This window comes from Peromyscus californicus, unplaced genomic scaffold (assembly GCF_007827085.1).
Source record: "Peromyscus californicus insignis strain IS unplaced genomic scaffold, ASM782708v3 Scaffold_3__1_contigs__length_106647218, whole genome shotgun sequence".
NCBI lineage: Eukaryota > Metazoa > Chordata > Mammalia > Rodentia > Cricetidae > Peromyscus > Peromyscus californicus.
This window is the reverse complement of record NW_026294551.1, coordinates 88280343-88306729: the sequence shown is the minus strand read 5'-3', so window position 1 is coordinate 88306729 and position 26387 is coordinate 88280343. Positions and strand designations below refer to the sequence as shown.

Here is a 26387-nt window from a genome sequence, read left to right as displayed (position 1 = left end):
GTGTCATGAGACCCCAAAGAAAGACCACTGCAGAGCCGATACCCAATGCAAAACACACAGAGGTTTATTGATAACAAGCAAACCCAAGCTTGGTCTGTGTCCAACACTCTGACTAAGCAGGTGGTGGAGGATGGCCCTGAGCTCTCAGAGTGAGGGGTTTTTAAAGGAAAAAACCACAAGCAGGATGGTACAAGACTTGGCATCATATGATTGGGTGAGGGCGTGTAACCTTTGAATTTACTGGTTGGGGGGGTTACAGTTATCATTTTGGGGCAGGCCTGGACAAGTCCCAGGCTTTGTCTTTGAGCTGCCATGGAGGCTGGCTAGCTGGCTCGCACGTTCACATTGACCCATGTACGTAGCTCTAAGTTGGTGAAGGGTCCCAGACAGTAAACAGCTGGCTGAACCTTGAGCGGTCAGAGCACGTGCAGAAAGGGATCTACTGCAAGGACTATGTTTTTTGTTCATGGCCCTCCCAGAAACTGCTTGCTCAAGTCTCAGAAAACTGAAATTGAGGCCTGATGTCTGAGAGAAGACTGATAGCCTGTTATAGCATCTGCTTGGTCTTTTCAATTCTACTTCATTGCATTGGTGATTTACCTCCATGTATGTCTGTGTGAGGGTTTCAGATCACTTGGAATTGGAGCCAGATGGTTCTGAGCTGCCATGTGGGCTCTGGGAATTGAACCCAGAGCCTCTAGAAAAGTAGTTGGTGCTCTTAACTCCTGAGCCATCCCTCTAGCCCCGATTCAGATTTTCAATGGAGAAAAAAAAAATCATGTATCAGAAAGTTAACAAGGAGTCTAGGATATATGTATATATATACATATATATTATCTTGAAACTTTTTTTTAGGTTTGAAAATTTCCAAATCAAGACAGTTTTGAGTTTTCCTTAACTTCTAAGGGTGAGAGGATTCCAGGAAACCTCCTTCCTTTCATATAATTAAAAGTAAAACCAAAACTAAACACAGAATAAGAGGAAGGAAGTCAAAAGAGGTTCTGAATTTTCCCTATGATTATCCTGCATGCGTGTGTGTGTGTGTGTGTGTGTGTGTGTGTGTGTGTGTGTGTGTGTGTGTGTAATACCAAAAACAAGATTCCTTCCAAAAGGTGTATTTTTCTCATTGATGCAACTTGGCTTTGTCATTTTGCAGGATGGTGACAAAGATATTATGACCCTCTTTTGTATTGCTGGGCACTGAGGTTGGGAAACGAAGCTGGCTTGTCTAATGGCATTGGGATTCAATGGGACTTGAACTTAGATCTGTTTATTTTCAAAACTTTGATCAGAAGCTGGGTGATGGTGGTGCATGCTTTTAATCCCAGCACTTGGGAGGCAGAGGTAGGTGGATCTCTGTGAGTTCAAGGCCAGCCTGGTCTACAGAGTGAGTTCCAGGACAGCTGTAACACAGAGAAACCCTGTCTCAAAAAAACAAAAACAAAGAACTTTGATCACAGTTTCTTTGAAATTAGGAAAGATAGCAAGCCTCATAGAGTTCAGAGACAAGACATCCCCTCTTCTCTGGGTCTTCAGGGTTAGGGATCATAATTCATTCATTCATTTATTCCTTTCTTTTCTTTTTTCTTTTTTCCCAAGACAGGGTTTCTTTGTGTCACCCTAGCTGTCCTGGAACTCAATCTGTAGATCAGGCTAGCTGGCTTTGAGCCCAGAGATCCACTTGCCTCTGCCTCCTGAGTTCTGGGATTAGAGGTGTGTGCCACCGATGCCTGGCACATAGTAAAAATACAAGTTGTCAGTTGAACTGAATGCACACACAGGCTTGGGTCTTGCTGGATGATAGGGTCTGGAGAAAGAAAGGACAGGCAGAGAACTAAGCAGAGCAGAGGTATGGGGCCTAGCAGGGCATTTGGAAGGACAGGAAGAGAACAGTCCTAGGGTAAAGGGTCACGCCAGAGAGGGTAGACAAGGTTGTAGATGTAATTCTAAACGGTCTTATTAAATAAGAAACACAGAGCCAAATTAAAAGTTAAAAGCCCAGAGATTGGGCAGTAGCCAAGAGCTAAGACCCCCTTATCTTACCACTCGCTGCTGTCGCTTCCCCTGAGAGAGAGAGAGACCTTCTTCCTGTGTCCTGTCTTTTTTATTGCCCTTCTGTTCTGCCTTCTCATTGGCTGTAAACCCAACCACATGACTTCCTCGTCACTGCCTATCTATACAGACCTCCAGTTCTCTATGGTTGGACTGAGATTAAAGGCATGTGTCACCATGCTGGCTGTGTCCTTGAACACACAGAGATTCTGCCTGCCGTGTGATCGGATTAAGGGTGTGTGATACCACTACCAGACTTCTGCTTAATGGCTTGCTATTAGCTCTGATCCCCAGGCAACTTTATTAATATGCAAATAAAATCACATTTCAGCACAAATAAAATATCACCATACAAGGTGATAGAATTCTTACAGCTCCTGGCAGACCAGGGCCTTCAACTTATTTGTTCTCTTTTTATTGACCTTTTTGTGTATTATGGATTAAACTCAGGACCTTACACATGATGGGTCCATCATGGAGCCCCACCCTCTCCTTGTAAGAAGAGAAATGGACAGGGCAGACAAGTTGAGTAGGGGAAAATCAAGACTTCTTGTTTGGACTGACTCCTTCCAGGACCAGGATTGTAACAACGTCATGGATGTAGTGAAGAGTAAGACTACTGGCATCACAAAGAGTGGGGGTTCAAGGTTCAAAATGTACAGGTGACTTTTCTGACGTCACCGGGAGGCTGAGTCATACAGACATGTTTGGACCGTCTGGTTCCCAAATTCAACAGACTTCCTATGACTGCCTGTCGCGGATCCCTACCTGTCCTTGGGGTCCTGCCATCCTGCCCCCAGCACTGCTAATTGACCCCAGCTAAAGCCTTCCGCCTGCCTGGAGTGACTTTTAGCCCCCACAGTGTCTCCTGGATGAAGCAGCCCACTGTGCATGTCTGCTGAAGTCCTGAGATCGGCAGCGACTCTGGGGTATCTTGGTTCCCCTAGGCCATTTCTAATACCTGAAAGCTGGGAAGTAGTAGACATGATGCTCTGCAGCCTGGTCTTCTCCTGTTCTGGCTTTGAGTCCCTGTGTGCCCGGCTACTTACGGTTGTTTCAAGTCTGATATGAGATTGAGAAGAAGAATTTTGTAATCAAACCATTGGAGGTTCAACTCCTACTTGCCGCTAGGGGTCTTGCCCAGAATGGCAATCTGAGGCACCATGCTGTCCCTCCGGCAATCGCTAGATCTGGCTCTTTCCAGGAGAAAGATGCTCCCCAGTCTCCTCAGAACCAGAATGAAATGAAGCTAAAAAGTGGTTCCGGAATGTGTCAAGAGAGGCAAAGAAGGGATGTTTCAGGCAGAGGGGCTCTTGGCTGTATGTGTTTGAGACCAGAAGCTCAGGTCCTTGGGGAAGCAGAAAGCAGTGGATGATTCAAGATCACAGCACGAGGCATCCGCAGGGAGTTTCCAGTTCTAAAGTACTTCCGATCTGTGACTCAGGAGCAGGTGGCCTAGGAGGCTGGTTTTAGCTGAAGGCCTACAGCACTGGGCACACCAAGAGGTTGGAAAGATGCTGTTGAGAGACTCCTTTGGGGGGCTGGGGATGTGGCTCACTCGGTAAAGTGCTTTTCCTTAGGGGAAACATCTGTAATCCCAGCCCCAGAGAGGAGGCAGGAGGGTCGAGTCCAGGGTCATCATCAGCGACACAGTGAATTCAAGCCCAGCCTGGGCCACATGAGAGCCAGTCAAAGAAAACAAAAAAAGACTAATTTAGGGCTCTGTTCCCGTGACAGTGCAGTTGGGTAGGGCGATGCATACTGTTGGCTGCCTCCCTCGGGATGAGAGGGTAGCCAGATGTAGGCCCAACCTCTACAGAACGGAAGCCCCATGCATAGAGCGCAGCAGGCCTTGGGGACCCCATGGTTTTATTAGCACTGGGCACCGGTCACCTCTGGTCTGTTTTCTCACTTTCAAATTTAATTTTTTTTTTTTTTTTTTTTTTTTTTTTTTTTTTTTTTGGTATTTCGAGACAGGGTTTCTCTGTGTAGCTTTGGAGCCTGTCCTGGATCTCACTTTGTAGACCAGGCTGGACTCAAACTCACAAAGATTCGCCTGGCTCTGCCTCCCGGGTGCTGGGATTAAAGGCATGTGCTACCACCGCCTGGCAAAATTTTAAAAATTTTTATGTGTGAGTATTTTGCCTGCATGTGTGTACATCATGTATGTGCCTAGGACCTGTGGAAGCCAGGAAAGGGTATCAGATCCTCTGAAACTTGAGTCACAGATGGTTATGAGCTGTCATGTGAGTGCTGGGAACCAAACCTGGGTTCTCTAGAAGAGCAGTCAGTGCTTTTAACCCCTGAGCCATCTCTCCAGTCCCACTTTTTTACTTTGGAAATGGAAAAGGGGTGTGGTGGCACGTCTATAATCCCAGCATTTGGAAAACTGAAGTGAGGTGGGAGGGCAGCAAGTTTGATACCAACCCAAATTATACACAAAACAAACAAAAATCCAAACCAGTGAAGCAGGAGCTAACTTTCTGTAGGCAGGAAGGGAAAGGGTACACCGTTACAGTGAGAACAGACACAGAGGTTAAAAGGAAGAGTAAATGTTGAAGTGGCGAAGACTGAAACATTGAGAAAATGATGAAGACGGCTACGTTTAGGCATGAGATGACCAAACTAAGGCAGCGGCAGGTGGATCTGTGAGTTTGAGGTCAGCCTGGTCTGGATAAAATAAAAACAAAAACGAAAACAAAACCCCATAGAAAAAGAATACAACGGCTTTTCCTTCTTTTAGGAATTCCTTCCATTCCAGTCTCTCTCTCTCTCTCTCTCTCTCTCTCTCTCTCTCTCTCTCTCTCTCTCTCTCTCTCTCCTCCCCCCCCCCCTCTCTCTTATTTTGAAACAGGGTTTCTTTGTGTAGCCCTGTCTGTCCTGGGACCCACTCTGTAGACCAGGCTGGCCTCAAACTCACAGAGATCCAACTGCCTCTGCCCCACAAGTGCTGGGATTACCGGTGTGCGCCACCACAGCCTGACGCTCATTTTTTCTTAAATTCTCACTTTTAAAGTAATTTTTCTTAAAGCCTGCCTTTTCTTCGCCTACTCTCTGCCATTACTCTTCCCTGTCATTAGGCGGCAAGCTTGATGGCGGCTACCGTCTTCGTTGACCTTTGATGGCTGTTAAGCTGCTGACATCTTAAGAGTATAACTGAGGCAAGAAAGACTCTGTTGGACTCAAAATTCCTGAGAAAGAGGGAGAACAAAAGGAGCGGAGGGTGTTGAGATCCATCCACATGAGCCTGTTCAATGGGTAATTGAGATTTATTAAGATATAAATTGGGGAAATACAGTCACAAATACAGAACAGAGTAAACAGCTGAAGTCTGATCTGCCCATGAGCAAATGCACCTGGACATCCTGTGTCTGATCACACCAAGAAGGGCAGCATGACCCCTCCCTCTTTCAAGAGGTCTGGTACCCAGGCAAGAAGTCATGTACCCAGGCAAGAAACACGGCCTCTTTTGGGCTGGGTAGCCCAAGGTCATGGGCAGAGCAAATATCAATACACTTCCCCTTTTTGTCTAAATAAGAAAGTTCTAAACGTAATACAATAAGAACGATTATCAAGTATTATCCAGGAGAAATAAAGGGTAATGACATAAACAAAAAATGGAACTACCACCAACAAGAACAACATCAAGGAAGAAGCATACTAAATGTCCAGAACATAGGTAATCGGCAAATGACAGAGATTACTCCAAAAGCTGTCCTATACTGAAGAATCTGAATCTAGTACCTAATATGCTTTTAGCTAAGATATGAGAGGATTATAACTGTAACTATCTATTCTTCAATCCCATCAAAGATCTGAGAAGGAAAATAATATTACCTGAGTGAACAGGAAGTGTGAGCAAGCAGAGATGCAAGAAATGACAGAGACTGCCAGCTGCCTGGACAGTCACCCAGTGTTTCTCTGCAATGCTGGGGTATCCACTCATGGCTATAGGCCTAGAATATCTGACAGACCAATTTCAGAAGCAGGAATTTTGAAAGACCATCTTACCCTGTCTTGGCAAGGTTCATCAGTCACTTTTCCTTGTGTCCTGCTTGTCTGGAAAGGACAGCATGCTTAACAACAGCAGTCAAGGCAAGGGCAGTTCTTTGCTCAACATGTCATTTATTGCCAAGAAGAAGATAAACTCCACACCAAAAAGAAAAAAAAAGAAAGAAAACCTAACTAACATGACTATAAATATAAGCATGGGTGACTATTAACCTGTAATGCTTATCAATCTAAATAACTTAAAGACTAAGGTTTCTTAAACAATCTGTAAACAGATGTACAATATAAGGACAATGATCTTGAATTTTTGACAGCATACAAAAATATCTTAATCGGGGTAGAAACATATAGTTCAATATGACAACAATATCCTTAATATGTATCAATATATAAAATATTTCAAATAGGAGTAGGAACATATATATGTACAATATGGCAAATACAGTTTTGCATTCGTATCAATATATAATTTATCTTAAACAGGAATACAAAAATAATTTTACACTTGTTATAAATATACAATTGTATATTTGTATCAACATACAAGAATCTATACTAGTGCAAATTATCTAAGGCTGATAGTTTGCTAAATTAGTTTACTAGTAGATACAACAATCTACCTTAGTATCCTGTCCTGTCTATCCCCCTTTTTTCTTTCCCAAAAGAGATTCCTGAGTATAACTTTATTGTTTTACCCCCCACCCTAATATAACTTATAACCAACCCGTAACAGATGACAATTATCCATAACCCTGAGAAGACAAAACCTGTTGGGGACGGGGTGTCATTTTCTTAGAATTACTTCCTGCTGTCTAGGTGGCAACAGTACCTCTGTGGGATCCTGTGAAAAAACTAAAACAATGGTTAAGTCTCATTAGGACTAGCTGTAACATTTGTGGCCAGTCTCAGAGTAATGGGTAAAGCTTATCTGAAGTTCTGACTAGAGGTGTAAGATAATGGATTATTCTAGCCATCTTGGAACTGTCCTGAACAGTTTGTAGTCCAGAGTGGTGTTTATCAATGGCATCATTATAAACCAGGTAGAATTGTTGATGTGGGAACCCCATCTTTCTTCTGGAGGCTTCAGAGATCGCTGCTAGGAGAATTTATTGTTCACTGTGGAAAGTTTAAACATTATTAATATCAAAACAGAAAGTTTAAATTTTTTAGGATAACACCATATCTAAAGAGGGTTCCAAAGAGTCAAGAATAAGTATGGGGAGAAATAGAATTTTGACAATAGTCCCTAGATTTTTGGTCTTCTTCTTTCCCACACCAGGTGGCTCTTCTGATATGAGACAGAATTTCTTAAATTTTCCTTTTAACAACATGCTTGGGTTTAGAGAAGGAGAGAACTGTGTCCCAACTCCAAAGCCAGCTTTGATTATAATTGAGTCAGGACTACAATTTTTCTAGAAGTAAAGAGATATTGATGTTTAAGCAGTGAGATTTACCCTGTAGAGAATATTGGTACCAATAGGTCTGATTATTCTTTACTTGTAAATTTTTTCTAGATAGTCTTCCCTTTGATGTCTAGATATCCAAGATCTTTTGACTTCTGGAAGATGGGTATTTCTATTATCCTGTAAAGACATACAAAACAAAACAAAACAAATAAATAAAACAGAACCCTGCCCTGACCCTTGTTGGTGAGTTTTCCTTACAACTTGTAGAATTCTCACATTGGTGCATGAACTATCACTGCTCCTTAATAAGAGGTTTCTCCTGTTCCAGGTGAATCTATTCATTTTGATGATACCCATAGCTTTTTTCCTCCTGTGGAAAAAAAAGCGAACCCCCTTCCCCAACATAACACATATCCTGGTTTCCATTCTGAGGTCAACATATCTTTGAAATACAAAGGCTGATTTAGCTCAGTAGCTTTTTCTATTATCCAGTGTCTCTCTGCAACTGTTGTTCCTTTCTCATCAGCATTAAGAAAATTTGCCGGGCGGTGGTGGCGCACGCCTTTAATCCCAGCACTTGGGAGGCAGAGCCAGGCGGATCTCTGTGAGTTCGAGGCCAGCCTGGACTACCAAGTGAGTTCCAGGAAAGGCGCAAAGCTACACAGAGAAACCCTGTCTCGAAAAACCAAAAAAAAAAAAAAAATAATAAATAAAGTGCAATTAGATCTTTCTACAACTGCTTGTCCTGTAAGATTGTGCGGCATACCTGTAATATGCTGTATATTATAATATGCAAAAAACCTGTTTCATTTTACTGGAGACATATGCTGGAATATTGTCAATCTTAATTTGTACAGGTGTTTCCATTATGGCCATAACTTCTAATAGGTGTGTAATTACAGAATCAGCCTTTTCAGAACTCAGTGCAGTTGCCCATTGAAATCCTGAAAACATATCTACTGTATGGTGTACATATTTTAACTTTCCAAATTCTGCAAAAGGAAACACATCCATCTGCCAGACTTCATTTCTTTGTATACCTTTAGGATTACTACCCACAGGCAATGGAGTTTGGTTATAGAAGGAGTAAGTAGAACAATTTTTTACAATTTTCTCAGCTTGTTGCCAAGTGATGGAAAAGTCCTTTTTTAAACCTTTGCTATTGACATGGTGTTTCTTATTAAATTCTGAGGCCTCCAGCATATTTCCTGTTAATAACTGATCAATCTCATCATTACCTTGTGCTAGACCTATGGAATCTGATGTGTGTTGTATATATAAGATGATCCCTATTTCTGATCATTTCCTGTAGTTGTATAAATAGTAAAGTTATTCTGTTTTATCAGGAACAAATTCAGCAGTTTCGATATGTAAAACAACTCTTTCTGCATATTGAGAGTCAGTAACTATATTGAGAGGTTCTGTCAAGTCCATTAGTACCATAAGAATGGCACACAATTCTGACTTTTGTACAGAATTGTAAGGGCTTTGAACCACTTTACTTAAATCTCCTGATTTATACTCTACCTTTCCTGCTTTATGAGCATCCATATAGAACATTGGGGACTCCAGAGATTGGTTTTCTTCATACAATGTGAGGAAGGACCCAACTGTTTTGTTTTGTTTTTTTCTTTTTCCAGAGCTAAGGACCGAACCCAGGGCCTTGTGCTTGCTAGGCAAGCGCTCTACCACTGAGCTAAATCCCCAACCATTGGTTTTGTTTTGTTTTAATTAATTTTATTTTCTCGCTTTTGGGATAGCAGTTGCTAATCTCTCCCAAAAAATTACTGCAAGCTCTTTGCCAATATTCATTATCTTTCCATAAAGAGGAAATGTCTTCATTAGTTAAATTTCTGCTGGGTCCTTTCCTGTCAACTGACAAAGTCTTAATTTTCCCTTTAAAATCAGATCAGAAATCTTTTCCTCATATGTCTTTAATTTCTTACTCTGTTTGTGTGGTAGAAATATCCATTCCAATATAATATCTTCCCTCTGCATCAAAATCCCTGTAGGGGAATGTCTAGAGGGTAATATGACCAGAACGCAGTTAAGCTCTGGATTCACACAATCCACATGTGCCTCTCATATTTTCTTTTCCACTAGAGCCAGTTCCTTCTCAGCCTCAGCTGACAATTCTCTTGGACTATTTAAGTCCTTGTCCTCTCCTAGGGTACTGGACAAATTTACTAGTTCATCTTTAGTTATCCCAATAGTGGGCTGTAAATTGGAAATGTCTCCTAACAATCTTTGAAAATCATTAAGAGTCTGCATTTGATCTCTCCCTATTTGTACCTTTTGGGTTCTAATTTTTTGCAGACCTATCTTATATCCTAAGTAATTAACAGAATCTCCTCTTTGTATTTTTTCAGGAGCAATTTGTAATTCCCAGAGAGGCAAAACTTTCTTTACTTCTTCGAACATGTTTTCTAAAGTATCTAACTTTGAATCAGCTAATAAGATATCATCCATATAATGGTAGATTATAGATTGTGGAAATTGTACACGAATTAGTTCCAACAGTTTTTGCACAAAATATTGGCACAGGGTAGGGCTGTTTAACATTCTTTGTGTAAGAACCTTCCATTGATATTTCTTAACCTGCTGAGAATTATTATAAGTAGGTACTGTGAAGGCAAATTTTTCTCTATCCTTTCCTTGTAGCGGTATGGTAAAAAAACAGTCTTTTAAGTCAATAACTATAACAAGCCATTCTTTAGGTAACAGAGAGGGTAAGGGTATCCCATTCTGTAGGGAGCCCATAGGCTGAATTATGTTATTAATTAGATCTGTCAGCATTCTCCATCTTCCAGATTTCTTCTTAATAACAAATACAGGAGAATTCCAAGGGCTGGTTATTACTTCAATATGTTGCTCCTGAACCAGCTGGTCTAAGGACTGTAGTTTCTCTGATGTCATAGGCCACTACCCAACCCAGACAGGTTTGTCAGCCATTTTAAGGGTAGGGCTGTTGGTACCTCTGAGAGTTCAACAGCTGTTGTGCCCTGAATGGTTGGTGATTTTTTGTTTTGTTTTGTTTTATTTTTTGAGACAGGGTTTATCTGTGTAACAGTCCTGGCTGTCCTGGAACTCGCTTTATAGATCAGGCTGGCCTTGAACTCAAAGAGATTCATCTGTCTCTGCCTCCCAAGTGCTGGGATTAAAGGTGTACACCTGGTGGTGATTGTTTTTTATAGTGTCTTATATTATTCCTAGAAACATGAATTGGTTTCTAGTCCGCTTCTGAGATTGGAGGAATATTAATCTGGGTATTCCATTGCTGTTACAGATCATGGCCTCACAGATTCACTGCTAAATTAGCCACACATACCCTCAGGCTTCCTCTCTGTCCTTCTGGCCCTATGCATTCAACCCATCTTGTGCTTTGTTTTACCTGAAATAGGGTTCCAGTCCCTAGGAACTGAACATCTACCCTCTGAAGAGCCAATTCGGATGCCATGATTCTGGTGCAATTATAGTCACGTCCCCTCCTGTGCCCAGCAAGCCTTCAATTGTGTTATTTATTTGGTCTTTGTTCATTTACCGAAGTCTACTGAAATATTCATTTTATGGTTTTTTGGAATTTTTTGATTCATCTTTCAAAGCTATTCTATCATCCAGTGCAGTATGGTTTTTTACACTCCGCACTGAACCATCTCATTGTTCTGGGAAGGAGTTTCCTCCACAGTGACTGGGTATGACTAAACCATGTTTTGCTTGGGGGCCTGCAAGAGGCTTCTCAAGGTGTTTCCCTATAGTAGAGGGTTACCTTGCATGTCTCTTGTTGATCTGTATTCATTGGTCCAATGTCGGCCTTTGCCACATCTTCTGCATAATCCAGAAGGTTGGGGCCTTCTGTTTGGGTCATTCCTAGAAGACACATTGTTTCTAGGAGCACCCTGTGTACCATTTCGTCTTATGGCCTGGCTTACCACAATTAAAATATTTGACACTTTGATGTCCTTTATGCCTTTGGGTATATCACCTCCTCTATCCAAGCCTCGTCACTATAGTTAAGAGACTCAACCTTGATTGTGTGTTGGAGTCATTCTTCTGTGGGTGCTGATCTGACTTTCAAAGGCATAATTATCTTTCTGCATCCTAAATTAGCATTTTCAAAAGCCAAATTTCGAATTAGTACTTGTCTAAGTTTTTGATTTGATCCTGATATGTTTACAGCTCTAGTCAATCTTTGTAAAAAGTCAGTAAAAGCTTCTTTTGGGCCCTGTATAACTTTGAATGGCTCAGCCCTCTTTCCTGATGCTTGAATCTTTCCCCAAGCATTTAAGGCTGCAGTATGGCATAGGGATAAAGTGTGTTCATCAAATGTAGCCTGACTGTCCACATCAGCATATCAGCCCTCACCAAGGATTTGATCTTGGGAAATCTGAAAACCCCTAACCTTGCTTTGCTGTTTAAGGGCCTCAGCTTCTCTCCACCCACTGTACCATTCTAACTGAGGACCATATTCCAATACTGCTGTAACTAAATCTTTCCAGTCTTTTGGAGTAATTCTGTTCTGCGTGGACCATGCATTCAACATCTGCCTCATGTCATATGAATGCATGCCATAGGAAACTATTGCTTCCTTAAATCTCCTTAAATCTAACACTCCTGTAGGATCCCATTTAACTTCTGTATAGCTTTGGGGATACCTGTCTTCTGGTGGTCTTTGTTGAATCACATATAGATAAGTCAAGGTTGTTTCTTTAATAGCCTTGGGCTGCTCCTCTCTCAGTCCATAAGGTAATGGAGAGAGGTTGGTTCTCCTCTGAATTCTTCTGTCTGTGTCTGAACGCTTTTATTATCAGCTTTAATAAATTTTCTAAGGCTTGTAATTTATCAGTAGTGGCCTTTTCCAGGGTTTGTATATTTTTATTCACCTGTTCTAACACTGGCATATTATCAGTCACCTTTTTACTCTCTTCATCAGCAAATATTTCTAAAGCTTTTATCTTGTCAGACAAGATTGTATTATTCTCCTTAGTAACTATTTGTAAGGCGTGAATCTTTTGAATAGTAGGTTTTTTTTCTAAGTTTTGCATATTATCAGTCGATTTCTCATATTTGGCACAGATATCAAACCATTTTTTAAAGGATAGAATATGAATTGCCAGACTGATAATAATTATGACCGAAACTGTATCAATCCCCACTAAGTTTTTGATCTCTTCAGTTAGTTTTTCTAGCATCCGGTCCATAGTAGCAGTGAACAGGGTCCTAATTCCCTGCATTGTGATATTCCCAATCATTGACCGGGAAAGGTTTTAAGACTGTCCTTTCCCCCTTACTCTTTTACTTTTTTAATTTTAATTAATTAATTTAATAGCCGAGTTTACCGTTTAAAAGTTGTCAAGTGACCAACCACAGTTGCGATCCTCGGAGATTGTTGTAGATGTAGTGACAATGTTTGACCAGCAGGTGCGGCAGCAAGGTAGCTCGGGCTCTGCACGCCTGAACCACCCCACACTCTGCTCCCGCACTTGTCCGCCGAGAGCAAAGTTGGTTTGAAAGAGCAGCTCTACGCTGCCCTTAGTTTATGCTAGTGCTTGCCTGCGCAGGGCTTGGTAGGGTAGCGGCGCACAGCGCAAATGCGCAAAGCAGCGGGAACCTGCCTTAACGCCTGTGCGCGCCGAGCAGGATAGATTTGGGAGGGTAGCTGGTGGCCGCAAGCGCCTAGACCTCCGAGCAGGTGGGGACATGCGTGCCTGGGGAGCTCCTGGACCCGGGGCGTTTTCAGTTCAGTTCCCAGAGAGCGCCTGGTGGGATGCGCCGGGTCCCCTTTTGTCTGAACAAAAAGCCGGGTTGGGCTGGACCCGCAGTTCAATGCACCGAGGTTTAGCGGCTTGGGTGTTTCCTCTGGCTAACACCGCAGGCAGCTAGGACTGAGCGACCTCCTTAGCGAACCCTCAGCAGCCAATAGAGCACTCAGTGGGCTGAGCCGAGATGGAAGGGAGGAAACTGAGGGGCGTGGGGCGGGGAGCAGACTCTGCAGCTCTAGGTTCTGGGACAGGAGGAGCGGGAATTAAAAGAAAAAAAAAAAAAAAGCTAGGGTAGTGTGGGAAGTGTGCCACAGCAGCCGGCTGAGGGCGGAGGCCACGTGGGCGTTTGCCCCAGGTGAGGCCACTTGTTAAGATCAATCCACGTGAGTCTGTTTAATGGGTAATTGGGATTTATTAAGATATATCACGCCAAGAAGAGAGTGTGACCCCTCCCTCTTTCCTTTTAAGAGGACTTATGCACTTGCAAGAAGCACCGCCTCTTTCGGGCTGGATAGCCAAAGGTCATGGACGAAGCAAATATGAGAGATGGCTTAGTGGTCAAGAGAATCTTTTAGAGGGCTGGAGTTCTCTTCCCAGCGCCTACAAGAGTTAGCTCATAAACAATTTTTTTTTTTTCTCTTTGAGACAGGGTTTCTCTGTGTAGCTTTGCGCCTCTCCTGGAACTCACTTGGTAGCCCAGGCTGTCCTCGAACTCACAGAGATCCGCCTGGCTCTGCCTCCCGAGTGCTGGGATTAAAGGCGTGCGCCACCACCGCCCGTCCTAGCTCATAAACAATTTTAACTCCAGCCCTAAAGGAGCTCTGGCCTCTGTGGGCACGTACAGCATGCACGCACATAGATCCACATATAAATAGATAGACATATATACATGATTCGAAATAAAATAAATCTTTTCTTTTTAAAGAGGGGAAGGGGATGCATTCTGAGGACCAGACCTGTCCCCAGGCTCAGTGGGCTTCTCTTGTGTCCCCCTGTCTATTTTTCCTGGAAATACCAATGGACTCTGATTTTAAGATCTTGATTTGGGTCTTCTCTGGGGGTTCTCCAGGGTCATAAAGGTAATTTTTTTCAAAAGCACACCAAACCTGAAAGTAAAAATGCCTGTTTAATTGTCAAAGCATGTATTTTTTAAAAAAATATGTATTTCTTCCTTGAATCACAAAAAAGATGTATTTTTATTTTAGGTGTGTGGGTGCCTGCATGCATGTATATGCATCTCATGTGTGCTGGTGTCCACAGAGGTCATAGAAAGGCATTGGAACCCCCGGAACTGGAGTTACAGATGGTTGTGTGCTGCTGTGATGTTGTGGGGATTCGATCTGTCTAGCCAATGGTATTGGGGTGACTAGCCCTATGGTGCCTGGTCTTCTCTGAGTTTGTGACGAGATAAGAACCGAGGAGGGTCGTACATGCTCTGTGGGACGCGGAAGGTTTCCTGACGCCATGGTTCAGTGACCTGGAGCTTTCCCCATCTTTCCCTGGCAGACAAAGAGGCAGCGGTGCTGCCTCACTCTGTATTCGTGAGCATGTTATTCCCATTTAATCCCTTAATAAATTATTGACCAGACTTGCGTGGGATTTCACTTTACCATGATAGCTGGGAACTGAACCCAGGTCTTTTGCAAGAGCAGCAAGTGCTCTTAACGGCTGAGAGCCTTCTCTCCACCCAGCTGTGTTTTGTTTTTATTGTTGTTGATTTATAATGGCTCCAATTTGGAATCTGAAGAGAAGGTTGTCAAAATAGACAACACCAAGGTTTGCCAAGGGTGTTGGGAAGGGGAAACCATCACGTGTGGCTGATGGGGATATATACTGGGCAGCAACTTCGGAAAACAGTTTGGAAGTTTCTTTAGGAAACTAGATATGAATTTATCATATGGTCCATCTGATCTTGAGTATTTTCATAGGATAAATAAAAACATATCTACCTACTCAATGACATATGGGAGAATGATCATAGCAGCTTTATTTATACTACTAAAAAAACTAGAACAATCAAAATGCCCACCAGCTGATGAATGGATAAACAATCTATGAAATATTATTCAGTCACAAAAAGGAATGAGGTGTGGACACACGGCACCACATAGATGAACATGGAAAACACTGCGCTGAATGGTAAGAACTTGACATATATTTATTTTTATTTTTTTTTAAAGATTTATTTATTTATTATACATACAATGTTCTGCCTGCATGTATGTCTGCAGGCCAGAAGAGGGTGCCAGATCTCATTACACATGGTTGTGAGCCACCATGTGGTTGCTGGGAATTGAACTCAGGACCTCTGGAAGAGCAGTCAGTGTTCTTCACCTCTGAGCCATCTCTCCAGCCCCTGGACATATGTTTATCTGGACTGTTCAGGACAGGCAACCCCGCAGGTGGAAAGCAGATCGGGGTTGCCAGGGACATAATGTTGGGGGAGGTTGTCAACTGAATGATCTCAAACTAGATTGTTGTGTGCCTTTAATCCCAGCACTCGGAAGGCAGAGGCAGGCAGGTCTCTGTGAGTTCGAGGCAGCAGTTCAAGGGCTGTTACACAGAGAAACCTTGTCTCGAAACACAAACAAACAAAAAAAGAAATAAAAGTAGATTGTGATGGTTGCACAACTCAGCACTTTTATTAAAACCTTTAAAAATTTTTTAAGAGGGCATATATTAGCCGGACACTGGTGGCGCACACCTTTGATCCCAGCACTCAGGAGGCAGAGGCAGGTGGATGTATGTGAATTCAAGGCCAGCCTGGTCTTCAAAGTGGGATCCAGGGCAGCCAGGATTGTTACATAGAAAAACCCTGTCTCGAAAAACAAAAAACAAACAGCAACAAAAAGGTACATATTATTATATGAAAATTATGCCTCAGAAATTATGTTTTAAAGCATTACTAGTGTGTCTTTAATGGTAGTTCTGAAAGCTGCAACAGCTATCACAGGGAAACAGAACAAGAAACGACCAGCTGACCTACAGCGAATGCCCAGGGTGCCTGGAAAGGGGCAGAGAGAACAGAATGTTAAGCCTTTTTCAGGAGAGGGATGTTGGAACATCCATGTCTGCAGGAAAGCTTCAGTGAGTCTTTAAGAACTTCCTGTGTAGTTTCAAGAGGGTCCCCAGGAACTGGCCTCTCATCTGTCTGACAGCCTTTCATGCATACAAAGGTGAGTTAGAAGGAAGGCCCCAAAGCCCAGTGTTCTGTCCTCCAGCTCAGCTGGGGTGATAGTACAGCATACTACAAATGAACTGACAATGACCTCGAAGGTGCAGCCTGTAAAAATGTCACCGTGAAAGCCAGGTGTCTCAGCACTCAAGAGGCTGGAGGATCATGAATTCAAGCTATATAGTAAGACTATATCTAGACTATATAGTGAGAAACTGTCAAACAAAAGGAAGGGAGGAAGGGGGGAAGGGAGGAAGGGGGGAAGGGAGGAAGGGGGGAGGGAAGGAAGGGAGGGAGGGAAGGAAGGAAGGGAGGAAAGAAGGAAGGGGGATTGGTGACTCACATCTGGCACTCTGCAGGCAGACTGCTATGAGTTTGAGGCCAGCCTGGGATGCAGAATAAGTTCTAGGCCAATAAAGACCACAGAGTGAGACCGTGTCTCAGAAAACAGTAAACAAACAAAACCACAAAACCACAACCAAACAAAAGAATTCCACTATAGTAAGTTGCAGTCTGGGGCCCCCTCTTTCTCCATTACACATTTTCCATCTACTCCCATCCTCCAGACAGGGGGTGCCTACCTCAGAGCACAGGTGCCCAGCCCTGCAGTGATGGCAGGGGAGTGGTTTGGAATGTGTTGGCCTCTTCTTGCTGGCATTGACTGTGATGCAGGCCGTGTGTGGCAGCCTATGGACACTGCTCCAGGCAGGTACACTTGGCCCTCTGCACGAATCCACCCACCGACGTGGCATTGGCCAGCGTCAGAATGGCACCTGCCGGGAGCTCTTTCCCAGTGGCAAGATTTGCAACTTCTCTAGGGACCAGTGCCCGGTCCCAGATGGCCAAGCCAGATATGCTCCCTACAAAGGCCTCAGAGCTGTCAAACTCACCCCCCACAGTGTCTTGTTCCTGGCCCAACACGAGGGACCCTCCAGGAGGGATCTCATAGCCCTCTCTGAAGTGGGAGCCGGTGGCTACTATCCTTCGGTCTATGTGGAGCCAGTACTTGCCCTCCGTGGATGTCCAGATGATACAAATGTGGTGCCACTGACCATCCAGGAGCGGTTGCAGGGACAGTTCCCTGAAGACCGGGTCACCCATCACAAAGTGGATGGAGCCGGGGACCAGGGAGTCTCGGCCATGCAGTACTAGCTTGTTGTCATTGTCTCTGGTGGCATAGGAAAGGAGGGTGCCCAGGTGGCTGGAGGCCACACGGACCCAACTGCAGAAGGACAGAGCTCGTAGGGGCACGAGGAAGCCGGGGCTCAGAAAGACCACGTTTTCAGTGGAGGCGTTGGGAAACGTTAGCACCGGTCCCGAGCTGCAAACTGGAAACAGAGGGAAGAGCGTCATCCCCGAGCACGAGGCAGTTCAGAAGCATCCTGTTTGCAGGCCTGCTCCTCGCTCTCACCTACATCACCCAGGGGCTTTGGAGTGCTTGCCCCACGCCCTCTCCTCTGTCCTCACAATCTGACCGCAGGAAGGACTGAGAGCTAACTTCTCAGGGAGTGGGTGGATCCCCTCTGTGTGACTCAGCTGTCTGTCTATGAAGCCCCTCACGAGCAAGGGAGCCTCTGTCTGAGCTCCCTGTGGCTGCTGTAACTCTGCTCCAAGGTTATTGACTTAAGCCAGCCCTCTCTCGGAGGTCGTAAACCTGAGCCTGGTCTCACGGGGTCCAAGACACAGCTTCCTCCAGAGGCTCAGAGGAACTTCCTCCTCCTGTTTGGAACTGGTAGGAGCCCTGCAGGCCTTGGTTCCTGGCTATGCCCCAGTTCCACAGTACATCCTCCTAAGCGCTCGCTGCCTCTGTCCTCAAGTGTCCTCCAACTCCGACTCTCCTGCCTTTCTAGCTTCTGGTGACTACTATCAGCCAGATAATCTAGGACGATTCTGTAGGAAATGAATCATTATGGTCCGTTTTTAGTGTGAGGTGCCTTTAGAACGCACCTATGAATCACAGATAAGCAGGCAGCACCAGGCTCCTCTCTTCCATCTAGCAACTGGTACTGCTTGTCTGGGCAATTTTTAGTCTGTCTTAAATTGAGAGGTCTTCTGTGTGACTGAGCCCAGTCTCGGGAAAGTGGAGGGCATCACGAGCCCAGCAGGATTGGGGTGGGGACTATCTGTCTGAGACAAGTAGAAAAGATTGTCCCTCTCTGAAGAACTCCATCAATGAGAATCCAGGAAATGTGGTCAGGAAAATAAAACTCACCAGCCAGTTCTGCCCTTTGGGCTCCTGCACAACCACCAACTAAACTATTTCACTTTGGCTACTCCGAGACCCCGTGTTCTTAGTATGGAGCGAGGGTCATTGTTCCACACAGTTCCTCATCCTGAGGCTCCTGATGCAATCACTTCAACAGAGGCCCTTCTGCCATGTGACCTGACCTGCTGAGGACCTGCAAGCAATAAGGTTGGCCATTCTCTCTTCTGGTGTTGGGCATATGGCCCTTGGGGGGAAAGCCTTTTGGGGTGACAGGGATAGGGAATGACATTATAACCTCAGGTATTGCTAGTGAAACCTGGAATTGGATAGGGAGGTGACAGGCTTGTGTCACTTACTTCTTTCTGGTCCTTGGTGGGTCCTTGGTAGGGCTGCTTGATGGCTGCTTGGGGCTTGGAACTTCTGTGTCTTCTGGACATGGACAGCGAAGTCTTGGGGGGAACTCCTGTGCTGGAGTAAAGGCCTGGGTGTCTGGCTGTTTCTCCACAGTTGCAAGGAGCCTGGGCCTCTCTGAGCAAGCTGAGTGGGGGTGGGGGCTGTAGTCAGCTCCAGAGCCTCAGTACCAGGGGAGGCCCTCTGCATCTGCCCCTCCAGAGCAGCAAGCCTGGCATCCTGGCTGTGGACTTGCTGTGTTAGGCTTGCCAATGCATCCTGCAGGGCCCGAATGCTCAGGGCCAGGCTTGCAGTTGCCTCCCTCTGTGCCTTTTGCTCCTTTTCCTCCTCCACCCACTTCCTGCTCTTTGTGCTTAGGGTGAGGTTCAAAGCTTGAAGCTTGGCATCCACCTTCCGGCTCCTGCGCTGGCTCTTCCTAAACCAAGCTTTTAGGTGGGCCACATCCTCTTGTATGGCGGCTTGAGACTGGTTCACTGCTAGAGCTATGGCCTGGCTCTCTTCCACCAGACTCTGGAAGCGGGCATCCACATTGTAGTGCACGTTATAGTTGTTGGCAATGTCCTGCAGGTGTGTTAAGGTCACCTGTTGGAATCTCTGAAACTGTAAAGAGAACACAGCTGTCATGGGACTGGCAGGATGCCATCCTAAGTATACTTTAGAAACCCCTATTCTGTATCAAGCCTGTGGGTGGCACTGTATATAGATTGACCAGTTTGATCCTTGTCACCATGCTAGTGTTGGACCCCAAAGTTTAGGGTCTCAAGTGGGCGCCCCAAGAAACCAGACTCCAGTCCAGTTGATGCAACAGCATGAGGATTTATTAAAGCTTCTGTACAGAAGGGCTCCTCTGCTCCCAAGAGCAAGAGTCGCATCTTACTGCAGCCCCATGAGGGCTTTTAAAGGAAAAACCCACAAAACCCACAAGATTACAATTCCCATACAATTTCGTTTCACAAGATCATGGTCTGATCACAGAGTGGGTACACTCACGTCAACAGGTACATTCTTCCTGAAACCTCAAGGCGGGTATCAGGGCGGGAGTGGAGTTTACACACAGGTCACAGTGGTCCTTCCTGGAATACCTGCAACTATCCCAGTCACAGTTGAGCACATCTCTTAACAGAAATCTTTTTACATTGTTGCGTTGTGGCAGGGGTGATTGAGTAGTGGCTGAGTGAGGTGGCCCTTGGAACTAGATTTTTAGCTTCTCATTTCCTGGTGCTTGAAGTTTCTCTCTTCCTGAGGCTTGGGGATGTAAGCCTGAAGGGCGAGGGTCTTTCACTAGGACATATGGGGAGATTATCATAACTAGTCCCAAAGGGCCAGGTACAAAGGGGGTGACTGTCCTGATATGCCACAGCTGCTTGGTGTAAGATGTGGGCTCCAGGCTCATGGCCCTGGTTGTGGTCCTTCCCAACTCTGACACTCTGGAAGACCACAGTCAGTCATCTCACTGCTGTGGTCCTCAAGGCTACCTCTGTGATCAGAGGGGACCGAAGATGAGCTGTTTGTATGAGTACATTTAAAAATATTTTAGTTCTAGGCCAGCCTCATCTACAGAGCAAGTTCCAGAACAGCCAGGGCTACACAGAGAAACTGTCTCGAAAAACAAAAACCACCCCCCAAAATTTTATATTTATTTGTTTACTTTGATGTGTATGAGTGTTTTGTCTGCATGCATGTATGTGTACTTTGTGTGTATCCAGTATCTTCGGAGGCCCCAGGATGATTGTGGGTAATTGTGAGTCATCATGTGGGTGCTGAGAATGAACCTGGGTCCTGAGCAAGTAGCTAGTGCTGTTAATTGCTGAGCCATCTCTCTAGCTCCAAGCACATTATTTATTTATTTATTCATGGTTTTTACAGTTCTGGGAACGGAATTCTAGGATTTTGTTCATTCTAGGCAAAGCGGCACTCTGCCACTGAGCAACCTTAGCCTTAGCCTTTTCAGGTTTTTGTTTTGTTTTTTCAAGACAGGGTTTCTCTGTGTAGCCCTGGCTCTCCTGGAACTCTCTTTGTAGACCAGGCTGGCCTCTAACTCACAGAGATCTGCCTGCCTCTGCCTCCTGAATGCTGGGATTAAAGGCATGTGGCACCACACCCAACTCCTTTTCAGGTTTTTTGCTTGTTACTTTTGAAACAGAGTCTCACTCAGTAGCCCAAGCTGGCCTAGAACTTACTATGTCACTCAAGCTAGTCTCAAACTCACAGAAGATCTTACTCAGATCTTCTGAGTGCTGGGATTATGGGTAACTACCACGCCTGGCTTTAGCAGGATCAGTATAGGAAGTGCTTGGGCTAGGGTACTGTCTACAGACCCTAAGTGGGACCCTTGGGCAAGGGCATGTGTTCTGCTTTGAGGAAGAACAGTGCTCTTACAGCTCCCACACCTATGGACACTGTCCTGTACTGTTGCTACCCAGGCCTCTCCGGCCTTGCTCTTTGGGCCTCCTAGAGACCTCTTTGAGTCTCCTGCATCTTCCCACACACACTGTCTAGTTGGACTTTAGAGCCAAGCCTAGCAAATGCTTGCCTGGTTTCCAAAACCAGGTGAGACTATTGTCAGCTTCCAGCAAGGATAGCCAACCAATTGCTGTGTCCAGTGGACACAGATAGCAGCTCTCTCCGTAACATCCATTACCTGCTACGGGCTTTATAAGACCAATTGCCCAAGCGTGTTTCACCTACCTGCTCTTCTAGTCGACGAAGCCTCTCAAAAAATGGTTTTCTTTGCCTAGCTGGGTCAGCTTCCTGCAACAGAGTCCCACATGCAGATATGGACACAAAAATGAGGAGAAAAGACAGGGTCTTCTCCTTCAAGCAGCCCATGCCGGGAGACACAGACACAGGAGCTGAGGTTGATCCTTGAGTCTGTCTCAGACAGCTCACCACTTGAATGGTTTTCCTCTTTCTGTCCTGGCTGAGTGTCAGGTTCTTCCTGCCATCTTAATGAAAGGCATCCGTCTCCAATCCAATGGGCTCTGAGAACCCAAGGTTCCCAGGGAAACAAGCTTCAAACAGGCACAAACAGTTTCTTTGGGAAGCTGTTCTGGTGGATGTGTTTGGGGCAGACAGGCTGATAATGGCTCTAACAGGAGCACCTACACTAGAGTTTCCACCAAGAAGTCACAGCAGGACAGGGGTTGAGTGTGACCAGGAAGCTCTCAAGGCCAGGTCTGCTCTGGTGCCCAGCATCCCGGCCACACACAGCCAGGTCCTGTGAGTTCCCTTCTCATTCCCTTGGAAAAGAAATCCCTCTTGGTAATGTGACCAAGTTTGACTTTAACTTAGGTTTTTCTTCTAGAATGGGATAACTTAAAATTAGCTATTGTTTTTCTTTCCAGGGAAAGGGTCTTGATGTGTAGTTCATGCTGGTCTTGAACTCCTGGGTTAAGAGATCCACTACAGCCTCAGCTAGGACTACAGGTATGTGATCACACACACACACACACACACACACACACACACACACACACACACACAGAGCACAAATTGCACATATTTTGAATGAATGTGGCGTTTCAATAAATATATTATGTAATGTTGAAATCAAGTAAACATACCTGATTTTTCCTGACTGGCTTTTGGTTACAGGCTGTGCAGGGGGATTAATGATGCCCATATAGTCTTATGGGGAAAAATGGCTAGGCATACCTTTTTTTTTTTTCCTTTGGTTTTTCGAGACAGGGTTTCTCTTTGTAGCTTTTGAGCCTGTCCTGGAACTCACTCTGTAGCCCAGGCTGGCCTTGAACTCACAGATATCCACCTGCCTCTGCCTCCTGAGTGCTGGGATTAAAGGCGTGCGCTACCACTGCCCGGCCTGCTAGGCATATCTTAAGGCGGGGTTACCCTGTGATAGCCCTGCACTCAACAGCCAGTGTCCTGATAGAGACAGAGAGGAGAGGACATCACGGAGAAGACCCAGTGAAGATGGTGGCAGAGATGGGACCAGAGCTGCTGTGGTGGGGTACACCTGGAGCCCTAGAAGCCAGAGGAGACAAAGGCCTTCCCAGCATCCTTCTGAGGTAGCATGTCACCTTGGTTTTAGACTTTTAGCCTCCAGAGCCGAGAGAAGATAATGTTCTGTTGTTCGAAGAATCCTAGTTTGTAGCAATAAAATAACTTGGGAAGGTGTCCCCTACAAAAGTACCCAGCATTTCAAGTTGACGTGAACCAGGCTGCCATACCAGAGGGTGGGCCACTGATGTCATGTGTCAGAACACCACAGGTGGAGAAAAAAAAATCACAAAAGCTTCTAGGGAGAAAAACTGTGGAGGTGACCGAGACACTTCCCAGGGGACCGCTGACTCTCTTAATATTTATGCTGGGCTAAGATGTGATCCCTGGCACCACAAAAATGACTAAAACAACCATAAAAAGATAAAATAGTACATCTAGCTCATGCAATTAGAGCAGGAGCAAAGAGTAAAGACATTTTCAGATATGCAGAGGCTTGGGAGAGGCATCCTCCCCCACCCTGCCTTTACTGCGAAGTTCCTGGATGGCGAGCTTCAGGAAGATGGATGGATAAAGGAACAATGAAGTTGGGGTTCAGTGATGGAGTCACAGAAAGGTCTCACACTGGGGTTGTCACACCCCACCCTCAAGCCTTGGCTCTATCTGGAGATACCAGCCTCCAGCCTCTCTGACTCCCACATTGTCCTACATGGGCCCGCACAACTGTGTTGATGGTGGCTCCTTACTCCCTGTTCTCTGGACTGACCCCAGTGTTGACTTTGATTATTTCTTTATGTATTTATTTTGTGTGTGTATTTACTCACACGTACATGTGTAGAGACCGAACATTTAAGTCACATGCCTTCCTCTACGGATCTCCATCTTATTATTATTATTATTTTTTTGAAATAGAGTCTCTCACTGAACTTTGAATTTATTGATCTGGCCAGCAAGTTCCCCCATCCACCTCTTTACCTATGCCCCTGCCCCAATGCCGGGGTTACAGATAGCTGTACAGACTATCCTCCAAGTCACTCTGTGACCATCAACCTGGGCCTGCTTTCATGGCTGGGCTTAATGACTGTTGGTGCTACCTCACCTCACAGAGGAGGGGCAACCATAGCATGTGGGATCGAAGACGAGGGGTAGAATATATAGCTAGGAAATGGTTAGGAGGGGCTCTGTGTACGCAGTCATGGGGAGTCATCATCCATGCCAACCTTCCAGTATGGCTTTAAGGGCATCTGTGCTCCTGCCTGTCATCCCTCCCCAACTGCTCTGTAAGGAAGCCTAATAAACTCATTGGTTCCCCAGAGTGAACTTCGGTGGAACTGTACCTCAGTTTATCATTGGCACTGTAAAGGAGGGGGTAGATGTTGTCTGAATCTCCTGCAGGGAGGAATCTCGGCAACACAGACACACATCTCTCACTTGGCTTTTATATGGGTGCTGGCAGTTTGAACTCAGATCCTCATGTTAGTATCTCAAGCACTTTGCCTAGTAAACCACCTCCCCAGCTCTCAGGACCGGCCTTTTTAAAAAAAATTAATATTGCATTTATTTATTTGTGTGTGTGTGTGTGTGTGTGTGTGTGTAAAAGCGCTATGGAGTATTTGTGAAGGTTTGAGGACCACTTTCAGGACTCAGTTCTCTCCTTCCACCTTGTGAATCCTGGAGGTTGAACTCAGGTTGTCAGACTTGGCAGCCAGCACCTTTACCTTTGAAGTAAAGATTGGATCCTCCTGACACCCATCTCTCCCCGGGGCACTGGGATAAGCACTGTTCACCTTCCTTCCTTCCTTCCTTCCTTCCTTCCTTCCTTCCTTCCTTCCTTCCTTCCTTCCTTTCTTTCTTGCTTGTTTTTTTGAGACAGGGTTTCTCTGTGCAGTCCTGGAACTCACTCTGTAGACCAGGCTGGCCTTGAACTCACAGAGATTCACCTGCCTCTGCCTCCCAAGTGCTGGGACTAAAGGTGCGCGCTTCCACCGCCCGGCCACATTTCTTTGAATTGTAAGCACTCTGGTGTTCATTTCCTGTAAGTAAGCAAAGATATTGGGGTGCTGAGGCCACTGGACCCCTTAGTTAGCAGCTGCTGGGCTTCCCTTGGTTGTCCTGGATGCCTTGAGCAAAAGGATTGTCAGTCAACAGCCAGCGGACGCCCTTCTGCCAGCACTCACTGACTATACCGGGCAAGGTATTACTTCAGCTATTGCTAAGGTCGCTGATTGCTTCAGCTGGGGAAGGCACAGCCGCAGGGCTTTTTGAAACAGTTTGTACCAGGCTCCTACCACAAGCCTGGATGAACTCTAGGCGACCTTGCGACCATTTCCACCACGTTGAGAAGGGGAATCCGCCCCCTGGTGGCCTAGCGGAGGAACTGCTGAGGCTGGTGCCAAGGCTGAGCTTGGAGGAAGCGCCCCTTTTAGGCTTTGAAAGCCGCTGCTCAGGTTCCCCTTCGGAGAGACTATCCTGTGCTGCCTCCCTTTCTGTGGTAGCTTTAGGTTCAGCTAAAGTCTTCCCTTGAGACTGCTGTCCTGCTGTCAGGAATGTGGGCTGAGCTGGTATCCAGAAGAAAGAAGCAGCAGGGAGGCAGCGGCAGTGACCAAACTGCAAAAGGGACAGGGCAGCCAGCTTGTGACAGCCGAGGAGCAGCAGCTGAGGCATCAAAACCCAGACGAGAGGAGCTGCAGCCCTGGATGCCAGAAGAGTTCCAAAGAGCCAAGAGGTCTCAAACCTAGGCCAAGAATTATAACACTGCTGTCATTAAAAACTGTAAAGCTGTCGAGGGCTAGGAATCCTACACAAGAGCTAGAATACTTTTTTTCCCTCCCGAGACAGGGTTTCTCTGTGTAGTTTTGATATCTGTCCTGGGTCTCGCTCTGTAGACCTGTAGCTCTGGCCTCAAACTCACAGAGATCCTCCTGCCTCTGCCTCCCGAGTGCTGGGATTAAAGGTGTACAACACCGCCACCCGAGTTTGCTAGAATACTTTTAGGGTTAGAGCTCCCAATGCCTCCAGGCCCCTAACACTAGGGGGAGCCACCTGCCGCTTCTCACTGAGGTCAAACACGAAGAGAAATGGAAGGTAGCACTTGACACTGTAAGAGCTCTTTGACTATCCAGGTTTTTTTTTTTTTTTTTTTTTTTTTTAACCTGTGTAGAGTAAACAGATCCTGGCTAGCTGATTAGCAACACTTCCGTGGGTGCTGGGAACCGAACCTGGGACCTCTGCAAGAACAGCAAGTACTTTTAAGCTCTGAGATATCACCCCAGCACCCAGTATGCATGCGCTCTTAACTGCTGAGCCCGAATGGGGACTTTAGTTCTCCATTTCCTTCTCAGGAAGGGTAAATTTGCCTAATGCTGTCGAATGAATACACATTGCCCAGATCCACCCACAGTTAGTCCTGC

The 26387-nt window shown here is 45.5% G+C and overlaps 1 protein-coding gene across 1 annotated transcript; it reads right to left on the bottom strand.

Moving 5' to 3' along the window:
* Window positions 1–15838: 15838 nt before the first annotated feature.
* Window positions 15839–26101, bottom strand: Ptx4 (pentraxin 4). The gene is made up of 3 exons (XM_052758690.1): window positions 21709–26101; window positions 18966–19620; window positions 15839–17731 (listed from the first exon to the last, which is right to left on the bottom strand). Exons 1-3 carry the CDS (start codon window positions 21847–21849, stop codon window positions 17091–17093), a joined length of 1437 nt encoding a protein of 478 aa, XP_052614650.1. The 5' UTR covers window positions 21850–26101; the 3' UTR covers window positions 15839–17090.
* Window positions 26102–26387: the final 286 nt, after the last annotated feature.

Coding starts and splice junctions, on each gene's coding strand:
- Ptx4 (XM_052758690.1), bottom strand. CDS start 21,849: ATGGGCTGCTTGAAGGAGAAGACCCTGTCTTTTCTCCTCATTTTTGTG. Junction 19,621..21,708: donor TTCGTCGACTAGAAGAGCAG/GTAGGTGAAACA, acceptor TTCTCTTTACAG/TTTCAGAGATTCCAACAGGT. Junction 17,732..18,965: donor CCACCAAGGACCAGAAAGAA/GTAAGTGACACA, acceptor CTCTGTTTCCAG/TTTGCAGCTCGGGACCGGTG.